Source organism: Micromys minutus (assembly GCF_963924665.1).
Source record: "Micromys minutus genome assembly, chromosome: 8".
Taxonomy (NCBI): Eukaryota; Metazoa; Chordata; class Mammalia; order Rodentia; family Muridae; genus Micromys; species Micromys minutus.
In genome coordinates, this window is record NC_137977.1 from 28,894,080 (window position 1) to 28,908,614 (window position 14,535).

At 40.9% G+C, this 14,535-nt stretch overlaps 1 protein-coding gene across 1 annotated transcript in view; it reads right to left on the bottom strand.

The window, feature by feature from the left end:
- LARS1 (leucyl-tRNA synthetase 1) overlaps window positions 1-13,796 on the bottom strand; it is a 52,678-nt gene extending 38,882 nt beyond the window's left edge. The window contains exons 1-7 of the mRNA XM_080920203.1: window positions 13,645-13,796; window positions 9,898-10,022; window positions 6,306-6,393; window positions 5,662-5,742; window positions 2,785-2,922; window positions 1,213-1,374; window positions 281-393 (exon numbers count right to left, since the gene is read on the bottom strand). Of these exons, the coding sequence (XP_080776329.1) occupies window positions 281-393; window positions 1,213-1,374; window positions 2,785-2,922; window positions 5,662-5,742; window positions 6,306-6,393; window positions 9,898-10,022; window positions 13,645-13,650 (713 nt within the window). The 5' untranslated portion in view covers window positions 13,651-13,796. The remainder of the gene's footprint in view (window positions 1-280; window positions 394-1,212; window positions 1,375-2,784; window positions 2,923-5,661; window positions 5,743-6,305; window positions 6,394-9,897; window positions 10,023-13,644) is intronic.
- Between the last annotated feature and the right edge of the window lie 739 nt (window positions 13,797-14,535).

Here is a 14,535-nt window from a genome sequence, read left to right on the forward strand (position 1 = left end):
TGACAAGCAAGAACTTGAAATTGCAGCTCAGTGACAGAATGCCTGTTAAGGAGGTACAAGGCCCTAAATTCAACACACACAAAAATGAAAATGGAAAAATAAAACACTGGCAAGAGTAAACAAAAACAAAAGATACAACATACAAGAGGAGAGTGACGGGAAAAGGAGAAAAGAGATAGGACAGATAAATGGCAGATGGGCGGACAAAGGACACGTGTGCTGAACTGTAATGAAAAAATTATGATTTGTAGTTTATTATACTGAGAGAAAACAAACTCACCGCTTCCCAAATTTAATTTTATTTCTTTCTCTTAAAGTTAAAAACTGCCACCTGACAAAAGAATCATAGTAAGGATTCACATCAGTGGTGATGAAGGAGCGCCGCCAGTCTACCTAGAGAAAGAAAAGAAGATATATATATTTTTTGAGATTTATTTATTTTATGTGAGTGCACTGTCACTCTATTCAGACACACCAGAAGAGGGCATTGGTTCCCACTACAGATGGTTGTGAGCCACCATGTGGTTGCTGAGAATTGAACTCAGGACCTCTGGAAGAGCAGTCAGTGCTCTAACCACTGAGCCATCTCTCCAGCCCAAAAAAAAAAAAATAATTCTTATAAACAAGGATTCTTATGAGTCAATTCTTTACCTTCCTACTCTTTACTCAAACTTAAAATTAGATCATGCATTAAAAAACTTCCAGCTCCATACATTGAATACATATAAATCATTGAACTATTCTGTTTAATTGATAGGCATCCCTGAACTCAGGAGGCAGAGGCAGGTGGATCGCTAAGTTTGAGGTCAGCCTGTTCTACAGAGTTCCAAGTCAGCTAGGGATACACAGAAAAACTCTGACTAGAAAAACAAAAAACAAACTAAAACCACTCTTACACATTAGCTAACATATAAGATTTATAATAAAATTGAAAAGAATAATTAAATAATACAGCCAACATACTCAAGCTAAACTTTGGTATCTTCATATTCTTTAAATAAGTCCCTTTCTACCATTTGCTAATAACTTTACTCTGATAAGACAGATATTAAAGTTTTTCTTCCTTACATTAACTCCCAGTAGTTGCCAATCTAATTCAAATTATTGGTGGCATTCAGCCATAATTCATCATTATACATTTAAGTTTTCCGTATCTTTTTAAATGATAGAAGTAAATGCCTTTTACTTTAAAAGGCGAAGGTGATGGCATACCTTCAAACCTATTTTCTTCAGGTCCTGCACAGCCAGTGGTGGGAAATAATCAAGCCAGTGTTCTGCTTCAGAAAACTTCACTATGTCTTCATCAGAGAGCCCAAGGGATTTCATAATGTCCCACTGGTACTTAGAAGATCCTGCTTTGGCAGCAGCTTTACTCTGAAAACAAACACAAACTCCATTACAGCATGCCCAACCACTGTTCAGCATCCCAGGACCACAGTAATTTTAATTTAGTAATTCTATTTGGTAATTCTGTTTGTTTCTTTTTAAGAAACGGTTTCACTGTGCAGCCCGAGCAACACACACACACACACACACACACACACACACACGCACACACACAAAATTTCCAAATTAAGTAAGATAGAGCTAGCTCAGCAATTAGGAGTGAATACTGCTGTTGCAGAAGACAACATTTGATTCCTAGCAACGATGTCAGGCTGTTCACAACTTCCTGTTAACTCCAGTTCCTAGGGATTCAACCTCTTTCCAGACTCTGTAAGCATCTGCATATAACACATCCACACAAAGACACACACATATACACATAATTAAAAATAAATCTTTAGGGACTAGAGAGATGGCTCAGTGATTAAAAGCACTGACTGCTCTTCCAGAGGTCCTGAGTTCAATTCCCAGTAATCACATGGTGGCTCACAACCTCTGTAATGGGATCTGATGTCCTCTTCTGGTGTGACTGAAGACTGCTACAGTGTACTCACATATATAAAATAAATAAATCTAAAACAATAAATAAAAAATCTTTAAAACAATAAAGACCTCTTTTTAAAAAACTTCAGATGAACTCTCAGTTAATGAGCCAGCACTGTACTAATGCTAACTGCTTAGGTAGAATGACTATCTCATAGTTACAGAAGAGCAACATTGGGGGTGTGGGCAAAGGTTATGCGGGAATGCTGTGCTATATTGAGTCTCTTTTAAGTCAAAAATATATAAAACTAGAGTGAAAACAAGAAAGACAGGTGATATTCTGTTGATTTTTAAAAAATGAGTATGGTACATGGGTGTTTTACCTGCATGTACGCCTGTGTATTACGTGCACAAAGGTACCCAGGGGCAAAAGGAGATTGAATACCCTAGGACTAGAGTTACAGTGATCATAAGCCACCATGAGGGAACTGAGAACAGAACATGGGTCCTTTGGTTTGATGTCGTTTTCATCTTTGTTGGGTACATGTATGATGTATGCTGTGTGCATCCTCCTAGTATCTTTGGTGTACTCATGGAGGCCAGGACAGCCTCCCATTTGTTTGAGACAGGGTCTGCTTGTTGTTCGATGCTGTGCCTCCAGACTACCTGGCCCACAAGCTTCTAGGGATTCTCTGTCTCTTTCCCAGAGCAACAATGGACGGAGGGCATGGAGATACTGTGCTTACCTGGAAAGCTCTTTACCCATCGAACCATCTAGCAGCCTTGACTCAGCACTGCCTTTAATTATCAAGGACATTTCTCGTGTCAGGTACAGTGCGGTGCTGGTTATATACAAATAAGCCAAACAGATGAGGACATTATCTGAGACAACCGAAGCATAAATAGCCAGCAGACCTTTTTTCCTTTGGCTTTATCCTTCATTACTATGTCTCCAGCTTTAGCACTGCTTTCTTCCTCTTCCTCTTCTTCCTCTGGAAATTCAGGAGGGCAGCCATACAGCTCTATTTCTCTTTTCAGCTTGTCAGCACACGCCTATACCAAGACGTTAAGGAGAACCAAGTTCAGAACTCAAGGAAATAATGCTGTTTTCAAAGCCAACTAAAATTGGCTTTCTGAAATTTTGTGCATCATATGTATAAACATACATATCATTAAATACATTATCACTATAGAAAACCCAAAAGTTGCAAATCGCATACCTCAAAATCCATTGATAAATAGTCTGCATTTTATATAATTATAAATATATATAATTATATTTATATATATATAATTAAATATATAATTTAATATCTACAGTACTCAATGTAGCAAACTGATACACTGAACAGCAGAAATGCAAAGATACATAAAACACAGTATGTCATTATAGGTAACAATATTAGTAATGGTTTCTCATTTTAAAGACTATGGGAGAGAGATGCACACTACAAAGAGATTCCCATTACAAGAGATGAAGGATACAAAAGGGACACACACTGTAGAGATATACATGAGATGTACAATACAAGAGATGCACTCTATGTATTTAGAGAGATGCAAGCCAAGATCAGGGTGGAGAGCCTGAAATCAGCAACTCACTCGCACAAGGTACACAGAGTAACTGAAAGAAAGCTTGAGTGCCCAGGTCTGAGCTGCCAGAGCTAAAGCAAAGGCAGCAGACTGTAAGGAAAAGTATTGTGTATCCCCGTGCCATCCTTTCACCTCTTCTGCGAGTCAGACATTTGACAAAACAACAGGCTAGAGGATGAGAAGGGCCTGGGAGCAGCTTGGGTATCACAGAGCTCACCTCGGCCACACGAAGTCCTGGGTTCCAGAACCCCATACCACATACCCCAGGCATGATGGCACCACCTGTATTTCCAGCACTTAGTAGGCAGAGGCAGACCATCCTAGCTACAAAGCAAGTTCAAGGACAACCTAGGCTACATAAGAAATTATCTTACCAAAAAAAAATAAATAAATCCTAATTCTATTATTTTTTAAATTGTTTTCAGCCAGTGATGGTGACTCCTGCCTTTAATCTCAGCACTCAGAAGGCAGCGGAAGGAGGAGCTCTATGAATTCAGGCTAGCCTGGTCTACATGAGTCCCAGAACAGCCAGAGCCTACAAAGTGTCTTTGTAGGTGTTTTTGTCTCAAAAAAAGAAAAAGACTCTTCTAAATTCTTGTTTTCTGATCCATTTTTTTGTTGGGAATTAGCTCTAAAATAAGCTTTTGTTTCTTTGTTGTGGTAAATAATAAAAGGGCGGGCCATTCTACGCACCATTCCATGTTAGCTCCGGCTCTGGCAGACCATATGGAACTAACACGTTATATTTACGTCAATTGTGGCCACCATTCTGACTTTCTGGTCTCAGAGACTTGGCTCTCTGGTCCCCCTTTACTAGCCATAAGCCATTACCACCCTCTCCCTGCAGAGGGCCAGCCTCAAATTCTGCCTGCACTCCAACCAGCCCGACAGATTCAAAACTGCAGAATTTAGCAATGCTTTTATCTCAGATTTTCTCAGTAAATTTTACATTCCACCAAACATCCAGATCATGAACTCAGGGTCAAATGATATGGTATGAGTTGCCCACCTAGACAAGACAAACCATCTCCTATAAATCCATCCATTATAAAAAATATTCATAATCACCTGTAGCTATGCAGAGCCAAGTGGAGATGGTTCATCTTCACCCCCCATCTTGCCTCTCCTATCTCCTTGCTTCTCTCTCTTTTTTAAAACTCTGTTCCCATCTATCCTTTATTTCTCATCCAATCACAGGCTTCGTTTTATCTTGTGCCTGCCCTCCTATAATTTCAACCAGTTTTTGAGAGGGTCTTACTATGTAGATCTGGCTAGCATGGAACTCATTATGTAGACTAGTAGGCTGTAAACTCAGATCTGCTGGCCTCTGCCTCCAAAGTGCTAGGACTGTTTTTTTGTGACAGGATCTCACTGTGAACTTGGTTGGCCTAGAAGTCACTGTGTATACCATGCTGACCTCAATCTCATAAGATATTCACCCAAATCTACCTCCCAAGTGCTGAGATTACACTATCATGTACCAGCAACAAATGAAGACAAGAACTTGCAAAAATGGTCAAAATATGGTATGTATTACTTTGTCCTTCTGTGTGTACAAATGTATACATTACTGTACATTTTACTTGCTAATAAATTACCCAATTCCAACAGAAAGTATAAATTACTCAAAACACATTAAAAACAAACCAGAAATCATTTGCACATTTCTGTGTGCTTGCCCTTCTTCCTGAAACAGGGTCACACAGTGTTCTTCAGACTGTCCTCTTACGTCAACTCCGGAGGGCCACACCTGGCTAGTGTATACTTTACTCAGGCCCTTCTTCAAGTAGTTTGTGTGGGCATATGCATGAGCACATGTGTGGAAGTCAGGGCACAACCTCAGGTGTCCGTCCTGGCCCTCCATCTTGAGATAGCCTCTCTCGTTCACTGCTCCATATTCCAGGCTAATTGACCAGCACTTCTGACAATTTTCTGCTCCCACTCCCTGGTAGGAGCACAATGATATTACATGCATGCTCTGCTGTGTCTACCTTTTAGGTGGATTCTGCGGCTCCAAACTTAGGTCATTAGGCCTGCTTGGCAAGTACTTTACCCAGTTTAGCCATTGCCCTAACCCTTCCAACATTTTTGTAATTAACTTTCACTATAAAAAATTCAACTGATTTGGTGCAATGTGAAAATCCAGTTCCAAGCTAAATCTAAAGCTAAAGAGTAGAACCAACCTCTATGCAGTCTTACCTTAATCGGCATACCAGTACAGTGCAACCCAAAGGGAAACAGACAGGTTTTCCCTTTTAATCTCTGGTATCCCACTGCAAACTACAGGAAGAAAGTCAAATCTTAATTACAGATATAAATGGTAGATGTACATAAAATGCTAACTTTGAGAAGAGCACTGCTTCTCTCTTCCCAGCTTTAGAACACCAGACATCTGTCACTGAACAATTCTAGTGCACTATTCTTTAATGTCTTTCACCAATACACAAATTTTTAACATGCACACATGTCTAGAACCCTGAACATATATACATAAGACATGCAAACAAAACTATAAAAATTCAGCTACCAAAATTACTCTTTAAGGGCTGGAGAGGTGGCTCAGTGGTTAGAGCACTGGCTGCCCTTCCAGAGGTCCCGAGTTCAATTCTCAACAACCACATGGAGTCTCACAACCATCTGGAATGGGATCTGATGCCCTCTTCTGGTGTGTCTGAAGACAGTGACAGTGTATTCAAACATATAATAAATAAACCTTTAAAAATTACTCTTTAAAAGTAAGAATTTGAATTTAATAGAAAATAACTTCTATACATACAATTTTCTTCAACCTGGTGTTTATTATAGATCCCCCCACTCCCATCATAGTAAACTTAGAGTTTTACCTCACACTTGGATAAGGAAAATGTGTGTCCCAAATGAAGGCGTCCATTCATGTATGGATATGGGAAGGTGACAAAGTATTTGCCCTTGCTGAAAAATAAAAACGTAGAAAAGAAAGTACAAAAAAAGAAAAAGTTACATTTCTGTCATAGTAAACGATGGGATGGAAAGGATGCTTGTTATATGAGCAGTCTGTTTAGAGTCCCGTTACTTAAGGAGTTAGAGAGATGGCTCAGTGTTTAAGAGCAATTGCTGCTCTCATAAGAAGCCCCAGGTTGGGCTCCCTGCACCCACAAGACAGCTAACACTCCTCAGTAATTCTCAACTCTGCAGGCACTGCGTTCACTGATAGTTACGGCGGCAAAACAACTCAATACATAATACAAAAATAAAATCATTCTAAAACAAAATAAGGTTTACCTATGTAAAAGATAGCAAGTTAGGCTGGCCATGGCGGTACATGCCTTTAATCCCACCACTCAGGAGTCGAAAGCAGGTGTAGCTCTGTGAATCTGAACCCAGCATGGTTCATACAGAATGTACTATGCCAGCTAAAGCTACAAATTATGACAGTCTCAAAAAAAAGATATCAAAGGCTGGAGAGATGCCTCAGTGGTTAGAGCCCTGACTGTTCTTCCGGGGGTTCCGAGTTCAATCCCCAGCAGCCACATGGTGGCTCACAACTATCTGTAATGGGATCTGATGTCTTCTGGTGTGTCTGAGGACAGATGCAGTGTACTTATATATAATAAATAAATACATAGTAAGTTTGTAAACCTGAAATTAAAAGCTCTCCAACACTTAAAATAAGGCTCTGAAAACATTCACAAATGACTGTTTCATTTCTCAGACTATCTTCCTTTTTCACAAGAAGTATTTGTAACCTGTGTATTTCTATCACACAGCATATATGGTATATTTATAAGTTCATTTTTCAGTCAGGATGGAAGGCAGAGGCAAGAGCTCTCTGATGTTAATAGTGAACCATGGATACATACTGAGATCCTGTCCCAAAAGAACTTTTCATCATAATAAATTTTCATTTTATGATAGTATGTAGTATAACTGAGCACTTACAAATGCATCCTCCAAGTTGTAACTCAGTGACAATACCCAGGTGTGCTCTCTCCTCCCCACAAAGGAATATCCAGTAACCTCTAGAGGGCTTTAGGTCATTTTCTTCTCTTTCCATAGTCTAAAATACGGATATGATCTTTGACAATGTATCACTTAGTGTGGCTCACTCGTGGATGTTATACATAAAGAATAGTATGCTTCATGAAGACGTTCACAATTTCCTTTTCACAATGTTAATTTTCTTCAACATTGCTGTACCTCATCAGCGCCTCCTCTTTTACTAAATAAAGCATTATTCTGATTCATTTTTGACTAAACTTCTTTAAAGTGGACTAAAATTCTAAAACCAAGCAACAGATTCAGTGTAGTAAGGTAAGGTGTAACAGGTAACGTAGGCCAGCAAGCCCGCTATACTCCAAGCGTTCCGTTAGTCAAAAGGACAGATTCAGAATTAGTAAGCCCTAAAAGCAGTCTAGGCTCGCCATGATTCCATCAGATATCAGAAACTAAGCTAGTCTAGCCTGGTTCTCACTTAGAAGGGCAGAGGCAGGTGTAGAGGCCACGCTTCTAATCCCAGCACTGGCAAGGCAGAGCCAAGCTAGTACACAAAGCAAGTTCCAGAACATCTTGAGCTGCATTAATAGAGACTGTCTCAAAAAAATTAAAAAAAAAAAAAAAAACGAAAACAAAAGGGGTTTGGGGAATATGGAAAACTCAAAGCCTGTGAACTCTTATCAACTTTGGGATATTTATTTAGCCTCTCTATATCTGTTTTACCATCTATAAACATAGTAAAAAAAAATTGTTTACCAGGCTGGGGATAGCTTAGTTAGTAGAGTTCTTGCCCAGGACACCCAAAGCCCTGGGTCTAATCCCAACATCACGTAGATGGAGGATGGTGACACATGCCTGCAATCCTAAGTAGAGGAGGTAGAGGCAGAGGATCAACTCAGGTCATTCTGTGGTACGTGGCAAGTTTGAGGCCAGCCTGACACAGTGTGAGAGCTTGTTTAAAAACAAACAAACACGGAAAACAAACAAATAAACATGGAAGGTGGGGGCACCCTCTAGAAAGTACCAGAGACCTGGGAGAAGAGAGACTCTCAGGACTCAAAGGCAGGGACCTTAGATGAAATACCCAACAGTAGGGAAAAGGAACTCTTAGACTCCACCTCCAGTAGAAAGTAGAAGGATGGAGTTGCCATCCCACAGTCAAAAACTCTGACCCAGGGCTGGAGAGGTGGCTCAGTGGTTAAGAGCACTGACTGTTCTTCCAGAGGTCCTGAGTTCAAATCCCAGCAACCACATGGTGGTTCACAACCACCTGTAATGGGATCTGATGTCCTCTTCTGGTGTGTCTGAAGACAGCTACAATGTGCTTATATATAATAAATAAATCTTTAAAAAAAAAAACAAAACAAAACTCTGACCTAAAATTGTTCCTGTCTAAAAGAACTACAGGGACAAAAATGGAAAAGAGCCTGAGGAAAAGGAAACAACTTAGGATACATCTCAAGGCCTGACACTATTACTGATGCTACGGTGTGCATATATACAGGACCTAGCATGGCTGCCCTCTGAGAGGTCTATGAAGCAGCTGACCCAGACAAATGCAGATATTTATACCCAACCAAGGGACAGAAGTCAGGGACCCCTGGGATTGAATTAGGGGAAGGCTGGAAGAAGCAGAGGAGAGAGACCCCACAGGAAGACTAGCAGTCTCAACTCACCCAGATCTCAGATTTCTCAGATGCTGAGCCACCAACCAATCAGGCAAGCATACACAAGCTGATCTGAGGCCAACACATACGGCAGAAGATAAGCCTGCTGTGGCCTCAGTGAGAGAAAACACACCTAACCCTTAGAGAGACTTGAAACCCCAGGGAATGGGGAGGCCTGGGGTGGGGGACATTCCTCTTGGAGCTGGAATTTTTTTTTTAAAGATTTATTTATTCTATGTAAGTACACTGTAGCTGTCTTCAGACACACCAGAAGAGGGCATCAGATCCCATTACAGATGGTTGTGAGCCACCTTTCCTTTTCTCAGACAGTAAATATAAAACTTCAAGTCATTTTCCTTTGTCAAAAATGTAAAAAATATTAATTTTAAAAATCTGAATGGGCTGGTGAGATGAATCAGCAGACCGAGGCTCAAGGTCAATTCTCAGAACCTACACAGCAGGAGAGAACTGACTTCTGCAAGTTGTCCTCCGACCTCCACACGTGTCAGTGTCATGACATATAAGCAAACACACACACACACACACACACACACACATACACATACACACAAACACACAGGCTCACACACAGATAAATGGGGGGTTTTTTGGTGGGTTTTTTTTTTTTGTTGTTGTTGTTGTTTTTACATCTTATTATGAACAAACTCTAAGAATTCTGTGGAGAGAGTTGCCTTGACTACTCAGTGGAACACAGCACCTTCCCCCACTCAGACATTAGCCCACTTTCTCACCTCCCTCTTCCTGAGGCAGTTAACCTGAGGCTCCTCAGACTCACCTGGTCTGCTTCTGCTTCTCCAACGCAGACGCGTTGACTTCAAACACTTTCTCAGCTTCCCATTTCTGCTGGACTTCTTTCTCAATCTTCTTCAAGAAGTCTACTTTGGCTGTTCCTTTTCTCTCCTATTAAATACAGAAAGACAAAAGGAGTGAGGGATGCACATGCCTGTAATCCCCACACTTGGGATGTGGAAGTCAGAGAATCCAAAATTCAAGTTCACTCTCAGCCAAACATCAAGCTTGAGGCCAGCCTGGGCTACACGAGACCCTGTGTGCTCACTGACAGATCAAATTCCCCATGCCTACCTTCAAATGAAAAGGAACAAGATTTTTAAAAGTAGTTAATAAGTCTGGAGAGATGGCTCAGTGGTTAAGAGCACTGACCACTCTTCCAGAGGTCCTGAGTTCAAATCCCAGCAACCACATGGTGGCTCACAACCATCTGTAATGGAATCTGATGCCTTCTTCTGGTGTGTCTGAGAACAGCTATAGTGTACTTATGTACTTATATATAATGAATAAATCTCTTTAAAAAAAAAAAAAAGTAGTTACTGAGCCCAAGCACACACCTTGAATCCAAGCAGAGGCAAGTGGACCTGTATGAATTCAAGGCCAGCCTGGTCTACAGAGTGAGGTCCAAGACTGCTACACAGAGAAACCCTGTCTTGAAACACCAAAAGGATCCTATACCTAGATTCACAACAACGAACTAGGAGAAAGAGTCAGACAAATGTCACTATAAAGTAGTTATGTTTGAGGAAACAGATGTTTCACCTGATCACAATGTATACATGCACTGAAATATCCTATGGTACCTCAACATATATAGTTTCTAGGATCAAGTAAAAAAAACTGTTTTCATTGAAGAAAACAAACAAACAAAAACAGGCAAGAGATAGCATTCAAATTGTGCTTGGCATCTTCACTTTTTACCTAATCTGTGCCCAACCCTTAGAAAGTATAATATTTCCAAACTCCACTGGGTTGAATCTCCCAGGCCTCTCCTGATGACTTACCTCACATCACTTAACAGGGTCTGACCTAATGCTCACTATCATTCTTGAATATATAAATAGATGAAGAAAGTTCTGCTCATACAGAAAAAGAAAACCAGTTATTATCTACTACAAATCAATATGTAAAAAATTTAAATACCCTTTTAAATGTAAATACAAACTGGATTTGGTGGCACATGCTTGTAATCCCAGCACTCAGCAGGAGGTTGAGGCAGGATGCTGACCTTGAGTTTAAGGTTAGCCTTAATTGCATGTGTGTTCCAGGACAAAGAGAGGCATTATACCAGATAGACAGACAGACATACAGACAGGAAGACAGATGGAATTAGACTCTTCAATGTAATATGGCTCGTATTTAACTAGACCACATGAATAGTTAGAAAAGTGAAGGCAGTCCAACACAAAAATCATAAAGTTATTTCAAAAGCTAAGATTATTTAAATATTATTTTTGGTAAGTAGATTGTGCAGTTCTCATGCACAAACTCTGTAGATGATAGAGTCACGTCACAGTATTAAAAGACTGGAAATGCCTGATTTTCTCATTCTGTGAAACCACTTCTTAATAAGTAACCTGCCTCTACTATACTCCAATGCATACTGAATTCTGTTTCCAATGCTAACATGAAACAGATAACGAATCTCTTACCTATGGTATTCTGCAGTTCATTTATTTTGCTTGTGGTTTGGGCTTTCTGTTGTTTTCTTTTGGAAACAGGGTTTCACTATGCAGCCCTGGCCAGCCTAGCACTCACTATGCTGGCCTGGCTACCCTGGAACTCAGAGATCCTCCTGCCTCTGCCTCTGATGTGTTGGGATTAAGGTGTGCAGCACCATGCCCTGCTACCCTGCAGTTACTAGGACACTCTTATAAACATCATCTCAATTTCACAACCCTACAAAGGACAAACTGTGGTTATCACTTTCAAGACAACCAAGCTGAACTTGAGACAGCTAGCAGGCAAGTGATGAAAACAGTCAAAGACCATCATCTTACACCTATTTCTGCTTTCTCTTGTTATCCTGCCCAAACCCTGGACTCCACCCCCTCCTAGATGCAGAACCCTACATATGTTCTATCAAGTTTTCAGTCTAACAGTTCAGTCCCCTCTCAATGCTCCAGTCTGTTTGGGGCACAACAGTCTTTTGTAAACTGCAAGGTGTTGTGTGAATACAAATTATACTACCTCTTACTTACAGATATTTAACCTTGCAAGCTCAGAATCACACATATCACCAGAATAAAAATGGAGACATTGGTCCCTGCCTCTTTTCTTGTGTTTTTCCTGTCTGGCTCTCTCTCTAACACTACTTCTCCCATAACACTGGATATTAATATCCATGTGTAAAATAACTTCAAATGATTTTACAATGACTATAAATAAATAGTTCAAGGTCGGAATGCAACATAATGACAGGTCATTTGCCTAGCGTGTGCAAGGCACTGGGTTCAATTTCCAATGACACTTCCAAAAGAAGGAAAAAAAGGGGAAAGGAAGAGAGAGGAGGAGGAAGGGAGGGAGGGAGGGAGGGAGGGAGGAAGGAAGGAAGGAAAGGAAGGGAAAAGCCATGATCTTCTGAAAAGTGCAAATGAGTTACTTTTAAGCCAGATGCAATATTGCATCTTTGAAATCCAGGCCCTATATAGAAGAAAGAAGCAAGGACTGGAGAGATGGCTCAGTGGTTAAGAGTACTGACTGTTCTTCTAGAGGTCCTGAGTTCAAATTCACCTGTGCAATTATTTCTAGTTCCTCTTGTCATTGTTCTTACCTGGAAAAAACCCTTCAGTCTGCTCTGCTCCTCCACCTGGGTAGGTGAACATAACAGGAAGAAAACCCGTTTCTAAACTCGGGAGCACCGTGCTCATGAGGCCTCAAGGAATACCTGTAAATTCTGAAAGCCAGTCGCTCCCTGCTAATAAGCTATTTAACTCCTCACCCCGCCTCCAGTACTGGAGATTGAACCTACGGCCTTGATTATGCTAAGTAAAAGCTCTACCACTAAGCTATCTCCCGATCCCTTTTCATTACTTGTTATGAGACTTGCTAAGTTATTCGGGTTGGCTCTGAATTCATTAGGTAGTCCAAACGCAAACCTTTAATTTTCAGTCCTCTTGCTTCGGTCTCCAAAGTAGCTCAGATTATAAGATCTGTGCAACAGGGTCCAGCTGCTTAAGTTTAAATTAAGGTTACATTTAAAAGTCAGTGCTTCAGGCAAGAGAGATGGCTCAGCGGCTAAGAGCACTGACTGCTCTTCCAGAGGTCCTGGGTTCAATTCCCAGCAACCACATGGTGGCTCACAAACATCTGTAATGGGATCCTTCTGGTGTGTCTGACGACAGCTACAGTGAACTCATATACATAAAATATCAAGACGTTAAAAGTCAGTGCTTCAGGGGCACTAAACACATTCACAATAAGATGCCCAACTTTTGCTGTTGTTGAAAAGTTAAGTGTTCTTCTTTACTTCTATTTTTATTTAAAATACGATGAAACTCAGTATTCGGAATTCAAGTAGGCAATGTGAAGAGAAGACAGTACGTTTCTCGTTCAACTAGCAAGAAAAGCAAGTTGATTCTCCAAGAAAGCCCTGCCTCAAGCGAGGGAAAGGTGTCTATCAGAAAGGGATGCTCCCCTCTCAGCGACAGGCAGCATGCGGGTGAGACCAGAGTTCCCTACCAGCTGGGTTCCAAGGCCCAAACCAAAGGACGCTCTTCCCGTCCAAACTCACCGCCATGGCGCTGCCCAAACCACTGAAGATCCAGTACAGTGGCCCCAAAGAATCCCTCAGAGATGTGGGTCCAACTTTTCCCTCCCACTCGTGGAAGCCTAGCCTCTCAGGACACCAAAGCACACTTCACGCTTGCTGAGGCAATCGCAAAGCTCTCTGACTACACCCGGGTGCATCTCGCGGACAGCGGGGAGTTGTAGTTCCCTTACTATGAATACTGAAGTTCAACAAGCGTCTGTGGACTACAATTCCCAGAAGACAGCGCAACACCGGAAGTTATCTTAGCCATAGGCCTACTCCCAGGTGACACTGGCAGTGACGTCACCTGTACAATGAACTACAGAATCCGTGATGCAGTTCGGTATGATGGACTGCTGCAAGTGTGTCCGAAAGTAGGTGGAATTAGGAACTTCAACATTCTCACCCAGTGGAGCTGTCCGTCTGTCAGGAGGCCAGGATGTGGGATTGATTTAGCAAGTGAGGCGCTAATTATGGCTTGCCATTATGCACATGTATTTATTATTACCAGTAGCATTCAACAGCTCAACATGTAGACATTTAATAGTACTTACCAAACAATCTGTACCTTTAGGTGAAAGATCGGAAACCCACCTGTTCTCAAAGCTTGGCTCAGTCCACGCCCAAGCCACATTTTAAGTACTCATGCGTCTATGTACCTATGTGCAAAATTATTTCCATGAGCACAAAAATATTCTATTGAACAAACCTGATGAGAAACAGTTTTTACTCTCTAGTGTTCAGATTAATATCATTTAATCCAGTAAACATTAAGTGTCTGCAAAGCATTTTAAGAGAGGTGAACAGCTCAAACAGGTAGCTGCCAACAGTACTAAACAATTTTTTTCACAAGTAATTGTATAGAAATATAAA